The sequence below is a fragment of the Leiobunum rupestre genome, chromosome 3 (genome assembly GCF_980474605.1).
Source record: "Leiobunum rupestre chromosome 3, qqLeiRupe1.1.hap1, whole genome shotgun sequence".
Lineage (NCBI taxonomy): Eukaryota > Metazoa > Arthropoda > Arachnida > Opiliones > Sclerosomatidae > Leiobunum > Leiobunum rupestre.
In genome coordinates this window covers 40689941-40698231 of record NC_143386.1, presented here as the reverse complement: position 1 = coordinate 40698231, position 8291 = coordinate 40689941, and the positions used below count along the sequence as shown (strand labels likewise).

The following is an 8291-nucleotide window of genomic DNA, read 5'->3' as shown; positions in this document are numbered from 1 at the left end:
TAATTTTATAAAACTTTTTATAATTAAAACTGTTTAACGATGAAAAGTCTAATTGAGAGTCCGAATCGTAATCACTCGAGTCTTCCATGTTCTAATTTCGTTTCCAGGTCTAAAATATTATTCTAATTACTATTACGAATAATTAATTAATGAGTTTAACTTGCCTTCGTGGGTGGAACAACAATTTTTCCTTCCGTCTGCTCAATTAATTTTTTCAGCCTGTTTGTTGAGTTTATTATTCGAATAACATCCATGGATAGGGTGTTAGCTAAGAATTTCACCCTCTTATAATCACCCTTCCAGAGTTCATCTTGGGGAAGATGTTTGATGTTTTTATATGAATATATCTGGATATCTAGATATAATCCCTTGTCGCTCGCTTTTTTTCTCGGAGTTTTAGTTTCGTAAGACACTCCCCCTTTCTTGACTTTCACTGATTGTTCGATTCCAACTTGTTCGATGTTTGACATGCGACGAACCTCTTGAATATAGTCCCCATCCGATTCGTCAGACTCTAATAACATCTCCTGTTCAGGACTATCGAAAACTGAAACTACCTGACTCTCGGAGATTTGACTATTACTTGTGGAAGCCATTTTAGCCTGTTATGATTCAATAGAAAATTTTGCCCTTTTATACCAAATGTATTTTTCATTAATTTTTTTCAAAATATAAAACCTTGAATATTAAAGTGATTAATACTACAAGGATAGAACCTAGTTATAATTTATCAGTATGTAAATGGTATTTAAAATTGTTTGTGAATAACAATTTAAATATGTAGACATGTATAAAAATATAAAATTATTAATTATTTTTTTGAAGGACTTTATATTTAATTTTCGTGACAAAAAAGACAACGCCCTAAGAGTTTTAATAATATTTTGCTTTAAAAATCGATTATGGATGTAAGAATTTTGGTAATTACAGGGTTAGATGTTTTAAAATTCTATGGGAAGAAATATATTTCTGCGAGGTATAAAATTTAAACGAATGGATAAAATTATATTTCTGCAGGGTGTATTTGATAAAAAATTGTCTTTTGACTTGATTTTAAAACAGGTTAAAATCAGGATGTAAAAATTAAATATTCTGAAATTTTTCTTATAAAAAGACTGTCTTTCACCGTGTACCTTTTATAAACCATGGGCTCTCGCGAAGTTTTGACTGTTTCTGGTAAGATTACTCATCCTCTCGCTATTAACCCTTTTTCACTAAAATATTTAGCTTTACGTAAAGTTAGGAATTATAACCTTTTTAAAATTAACGATATTTCAATTAGAGTTGAAAATTACTGTATGAGAACTGTCTTTCTTGAGTGTAAAGCATTAATAGAACCCTTTAAAAAAATTGTTTTTGCCTGTCCCTTTATAAAAAATTCTTTCAAATTATCGCCAGCTGTTTTCGCTTCGGTTTTTTCTAGAAGAATCAATAACAATTCTTGTCTATTTGACGTTCATTCTGTTAATTTTGTCTGTCCCCACGAGGCTTTTGAGTTTGACGGCTTATTGTTCCACACTCAATCCTCTCTTGAAGGCTGGTTTTCTTACGAAATTTTACGCCTAATTGGAAAACATATGCGCCTATATAAAAATTTAAATAAGATCCCATGGTTCCGTCAACACAAAAATCGTAGGAGCCTTCAACGTGACCTTTTAATACTCTTTCAATTACAACAAGTTTCCTTTTTCCGAAAAAAACATTTATCTATTACAACTGACTTTCGCCTAACGAGATATAACATCCGTTTAGAATTAGGCATGATCGTTCTATTTTTTATTAATGATTTGGATCGACAAGAAGTTAAAATAGTTACAACTTTAGAGTAAGGAATACTAATTTTAAAAAAATAATTACAATAATTAAAATAAATATTTTTATTTAGTTGCAAATTATCTCGACCGAATCAAAATTTAAACGATCGTCGGCAACTTTTCCAACTGCGACTCAAGGTAATTACAAAAATTTATTTATTTTTTAAAAAAACTAAAACTATTTATTTTTTTGAAATAGGACTCAAACCTTATAAAATTTTAATTTTTTTATTTAAAGACTTTTTTGTGTTTTTATTTTTTAATTTGTTTATTTTGGTGAAAGGTTTTAATTTTTAAAATGTTTTATATTTTTTATTTTAAATGTTTTTATTTTAAATGTTTTTATTTTAGAAAGTTTAAGTGTTTAAATATGTTTTCCAAATCAACTAGCTTTATTAATTTAATTCAGGCGGTGGAGGTTGTTTTTAATATTTCATAATCTACTTTTTCTTTTTTAACTAGCTTTATTAATTTAATGTTGGGATTGGTGTAAAGTTCTTTTTTCTCTATATTAAAAAATCCTTTGTTTTTCATCTTTTTTATCCAACGCATTTTCAAGCAATTTTATTAGTACATTTTGTACTAGATTTAATGTTTTTCTATTATTATTATTATTTATTTTGTTTCTTCATCTCTTGCGCTATCTTTTTTGTTTCTTCATCTCTTTCGCTATATAACCTTGATCCTACCGCTCATAACAAACGAACCATTGATTATTTATTATTCTTTCTGGTTTTTTTTCTGGTTCTTTTTCATGTATTCTATGTACTTTTTTATACTAATATCTGTTAAACTTTAATGTTTTATGTTTGTTTTTGTAATTGATTAGTATATTAACTGAAAAATGTCTAAGTACATTTTGTACTAGGTTGTTTTTTTTTTAAAATTGAATATAATTGTTTTTATTAATTTATAAAAAACATGTTTAAGAAGGATAGTGATAATTAGTTAACCTTCGTTGTATTAAAAATTAATAATTATTCCCAAAGACAATATTTTTTAAATTTTTAAATAAAAGTCGGGCTTAAACTATAAAATCTCAATGTAAAGGATTTTACCAGGAGAAATCTAGACTCAAGATGTCTGGTGAATTACATCTAAAGCCTGTACTTTCTTTGCCGCGATCTTTAAAATTGTTTCTCTTCGAGTAGTAAGAATGTTTATTCTTTGTAATACTCGTCAAATTTCGCGATGGAATCACAAGAATTTAAAGTCTGAACTTCGTATGTTAGATCAAATTCAACATGTTGGCATTGAACAACATTCGATCTGTTTTAATTCAGACATTCTCGAACTGTATACTTCCGAAGCGATTAAGACCAAAACCAGTGTTTTATTCGTGCGATGATAGAGCAACAAAAAGAATTCTTGTGGTAAATATTTTTTAGATATATTCATTTTTAATAGGTTAATTTATTTATATTTATAAATTCTAGCCTGAATTTCCAACCCGACATCTCGTTTTGTACCGAAGAGGAAAAATACCTTCTACGAATTGATGTAATTATAATTATTTTTAATTATACACTTAAAATATTTTTTAACATTTGTTTTTATATTTTTCAGCCTTCAAATTATTTATACAACCTTCTTTAATTCTTTATTATTAATTTAATTTGTTAGCTTTTAGTTTTATTGTTAGTGTTTCATATGTTGTTAAGTGTATAAAAAATATATTGAAATATCATAGTTATTAAATATTATAATAACTAATTGTGTTTTTTTTTTGATTACTTAAAATAGCATTGTTTTTTAAAATAATAAAATATTTGCGAAAAATGAAAAACTTATTTATATATTAGTTTAATTATTTAAAGTATTTTGGGTGGGGCCAAAACCGCCAAGGGTATAAAGCGAAGGTCGCGAATTCGTTTCCCCATCTCGCAAATAACTAATTAGCATTTTAAACGGCGAAAAAACGAAAAAACGAAAAAAACGATATCAAAAGTAATTTAACATAAGTATTTGGTGGGGTCACATATTACCGCCGATATCTCGGTTCGACCTTGTCCGATCGTGACCAAACTTGTTGATTTGATAGACCGAGGCTTAGTGGTTGTTGACAGATGTCAGGCCTCGAGGTCAAAGATTATCTTCAAGGTGAAATTTGAAGTTAAAAATTAAAATATGTTTTTCGATTTTTCCAAGGACAAAAATTTTTGGAAAATATTTTTGGGGGGTGGGGGGGTTGTTTTGGTGGCCATCTTGGCGGCCATCTTGGAAATAAAAGTGCTAAGTTTTAGTTACTCTCTACTGACGCGCATCTCTCAAAACATCCAAAGGAGCGACGCGCATCTCTCAAAACACCCAAAAGAGCGACGAGCTTCTCTCAAAACATCCAAAGGAGCGACGCGCATCTCTCAAAACATCGAAAGGAGCGACGCGCATCTCTCAAAACATCCAAAAGAGCGACGAGCTTCTCTCAAAACATCCAAAAAAGGGATACTCTTCTCTCAAAACCTCGAAATATAGAAAACGTAATTATTTTTAATTAAGGGTAATTTCTATAACTTCTATTATATCGAGAAAAAAATATTTAACGCTTTTTTTAAATCTATTTCAAAAGGCAACTATAGGACCATCTGTTTAAGTTTTCAATACATTTTGGTTTTTCTTTGTATTTGTACATTAGTGTGCTATTTGCTGGTTATAATTAATAGTTAGCATAATAATTAGTCGATTAGAAAATTATTTCCGTTGTTTTATTACTATCGAAAACCAATTTAAAATTTTGGGAAATTAGATATGTCCATATTTATATTTTCTTTTTTACGCGTATTATTTACCTTTTCACCTTTTGGAATTCTGGAAGATTGGCCATGGTGATTCGCGCAGGCAGATTTACATGGGTTTGAGTTACCTGCGGGATCAAAAATATTTCCGATCTCTTGCCAACAATTGCAACAAAATGTTAAAACTTTCCAAAGGAGATTTGCTGTAAATTGACGTAAAAATATTTTTTTCGAAAATGTACGCTCCGAAACAAAACCGTATCTTTGCGGTTCCTGACTCGTTTTAGTCAACATGGAATGCTAAAAATGTTGGCTTACGTGAGTCAAACATAAAGGTTTTCAATAAGCTGAAGCAGGACGATTTAGAAGTTTGCACGACCACATCGATACTCGGAGTATCTATTAAATTCTATAAAATCAGTTAAGCGTGCTTTCACTTTCACTATTAAAGAAAATATACATGTTTACACTCAGTTAAAATATAATTTTGTGTTTAACAAATACTTAAACTCGTCTTATGTGGGCATTGTCTAAACACAAACATTAGTTTTCGTGTACTCTGCTTTACTTTAAATGTCTCCGATTTCATTTACAATGCTTAGTAGCATTTCTATTTCAACCAGTATTTATGATTGCTAAAACGAATGTTGCTAGAAAAGAAGCAACCTACCATAATTATTTCTCGATTTGTTGAGCAGGAAAATTATTATATTATTTATTTTTATTTAAACGGTATAGATGTTATTCCACGTGTCACATTGGCTCGTCAGAAATATGGCGTCGTTTTCAAGTTATAAAAGGTTGCGACTCCGAAGTATAATCGCGAAAATAAAACCGTGGAAAATAATCACGTGACTCTCCTCTGTCGTTCAAACTTCTAGAGCGCTCTGCTTAACTTCTCTTTCCTAAACCTACTTTTACGAGGGCTGGCCGCCGAATCTGTTTTCACAAATTATTTTAGTATTCCTTTTGTTTAAATTTCGTTGTATTTTAGGTATTTCTGGAAGCTCTTTAGCCGATAACGAACAATACAAGGATTCTTATCTTAGTTGCGAAACAAATTCATAAATCCAAATGAAACTTGTAAAGCGTGATTCTGGCAAAATGAGTGACCGAGAAAACAAGAAATTCAAGTGCACAGAGTGCGATTACGCCACTAACCACAAGAGCAGTTTAATTTACCACAGAAGAACTCACTCGGGTGAGAAACCCTTTCAGTGCGACCAGTGTAGCTACGCATCTGTACAAAAGCATAATTTGATTACCCATAGAAGATCTCACTCCGGCGAAAAACCATTTCAGTGTGACCAGTGTAGCTACGCGTCTGCAAGTACTACTGGTTTGAATTACCACAGAAGAACTCACTCGGGTGAGAAACCGTTTCAGTGCGACCAGTGTAGCTACGCATCTGTACAAAAGCATAATTTGATTACCCATAGAAGATCTCACTCCGGCGAAAAACCATTTCAGTGTGACCAGTGTAGCTACGCGTCTGCAAGTACTACTGGTTTGAATTACCACAGAAGAACTCACTCGGGTGAGAAACCCTTTCAGTGCGACCAGTGTAGCTACGCATCTGTACAAAAGCATAATTTGATTACCCATAGAAGATCTCACTCCGGCGAAAAACCATTTCAGTGCGACCAGTGTAGCTACGCATCTGTACATAAGCACAATTTGATTATCCATAGAAGAACTCACTCGGGTGAGAAACCCTTTCAGTGCGACCAGTGTAGGTATGCATCTGCGAGTTCGAGTGATTTGATCAGCCACAAGAAAAGACACTCGGACGATAAGCCCTTTGGATGTACAAAGTGCCAATTTCGGTCTAAATATAAAAAGCATGTTCTTAGCCACGAAAGAACACGACACCCTGAAGGGAGAAAGGCCCACAAATGCCCCAGTTGCGACCGGAACTTCGCTACCAACAAAACCTTCGAAGGTTACCTTCGAATTCATGGTCCACGTGGAAACCAAATTGGCGGTTCGAACAGTCACCATCAAGAACAAGTGCTCCAATCACCACCACGTCTATTTGACTCCTCTGGTCGTAAAACGGGACGTAGGTACTGTTTGGTGCACATGCGTCGTTTGACGAAGGAACAAATTGAATATCTCACTGACAAGCCCCACGTCGTCGACGCCGTGAAAATGGAAGTTGGCGAACCTGACACAGACGCCACAACCATCGACCACGAATGCCTTAACATCACTGTCAGCAACGTAAAACTCGAGCCTTTTTATGACTTCATCGACCAATTTCCGATTTCGTCAGTCGTCAGAAGAGAAGAGTTGGAATTTCGCCCAGTTTGGGACAAAAACGAGAGTGTCCCAACGAACCCTGACACCATGATCAAAACCGAGTTCCCTCCCGAAGAAGAAAACTTGTGAATTTTTTTGGCAAAACTAAAGAATCCATTTTTAATTTCAATTCTATGTTTAGATTTGTTTCTAACTTATTTACTTTACAATTTATATTGCGTAAACTTAAAAAATTCCTTCCAAAAGACTCATTTATTGGACGGATTCATAGACGTATTTTCCATTTATAAACTTTTTCTGGTATTGTTCTAAAATTAAAGGAGCTTGTTTGTTTTTTTCATGTTGAATTTCAGTTTTAACTAAGTCTAAATAAAATTTAGTTTTGTTCCTTTTAACGTGTTTATTTTCAAAGCAGGCTAAATTATGTAGGTACTCAACAACCATCTGACGATTCTTTGCTAAGCCTCTATTTAGCAGACGACTGTTTCTAGAGGCCGGAAAGATTCACTAATTAATTGACGTGTTGGTGGAGACGAAGCTTAATTGTAGTAAGCTTAACCTGTCTTTTAGTTCATCAAGGAGTCTAGAGATGGCGCCACTTTGGCGGCTTCCATGCCCTAGTGGTCATTTATCCATGACACTTACATTTAAGTGGTTTGCTACAAACCGAAGTTTTAATTGTGTGCTAGCGTAAGTATATAATTTGCATTGTCCATGGTGAAGTTTTCGCTATACCACCTTTCTTAATTTTGTAGTAAAATTATAATCGAATCCTTAATCAGGAAGTCGGACCAACCGAAATATTAGTTCCACATTGAGGTAGCAGCGAAAATCAATTTATTTCGTACTCAATTGGCACTAGTTCCGTTAAGTTTTTCTATCTTTGGTATTTTCGCTTTTAGTTGCCAAGTTTATTAACAATACACCGAATGCGCGTAGAAAGTAAAGAAATAGAATTCCCAATTTTGAGGGTCCTTAGTGCCCAAATATATACAGGGTGTTAGGGATAAGCATGTCCGAAATTAAGTGAAGTGTTCATTGGGTCATCTTGAGTCGAAAATATCTCATGAACATGGGTTCCAAAATACATTGCATCCGAGTAATTGGCAATTATGCAGTTTCTTTATTCCTTGGAGTCCATTTTTTTCTTTTTTCGAAGCATTTTTTTATCGAAACAGATAAACTGATCACTAGTATCAAAAGTGCGATATTAAATTAGAATACGTAAGGTAAGTGCATAAATTATGTTTTACCTCAGACGAAGGTAATTCAAAGAGTCACCGTTGTTAAAATAATATTTTCTAATTTTATTGGGATATTTTCATTATTTCCATGTCATGAAACACGTACAAATATAATTTAATTACAAAAATTGCTCAAAAAGACCCCCTAACAATGATTCTTGAAGCCATTCGAAGATTCCAGGCATGTTACGGATCGATTATTCGTTGTCGTAGGTCATCGATGTCGATTTCGCGAACCA

The 8291-nt window shown here is 32.8% G+C and overlaps 1 protein-coding gene across 1 annotated transcript; it reads left to right on the top strand.

The window, feature by feature from the left end:
- The first annotated feature begins 5582 nt into the window (after window positions 1–5582).
- On the top strand, window positions 5583–7168 carry LOC149951778 (uncharacterized). Its single transcript, XM_090169668.1, has one exon. It carries the CDS (start codon window positions 5621–5623, stop codon window positions 6935–6937), a length of 1317 nt encoding a protein of 438 aa, XP_090025794.1. The 5' UTR covers window positions 5583–5620; the 3' UTR covers window positions 6938–7168.
- The last annotated feature ends 1123 nt before the right edge of the window (window positions 7169–8291 follow it).

Coding starts and splice junctions, on each gene's coding strand:
- LOC149951778 (XM_090169668.1), top strand. CDS start 5,621: ATGAAACTTGTAAAGCGTGATTCTGGCAAAATGAGTGACCGAGAAAAC.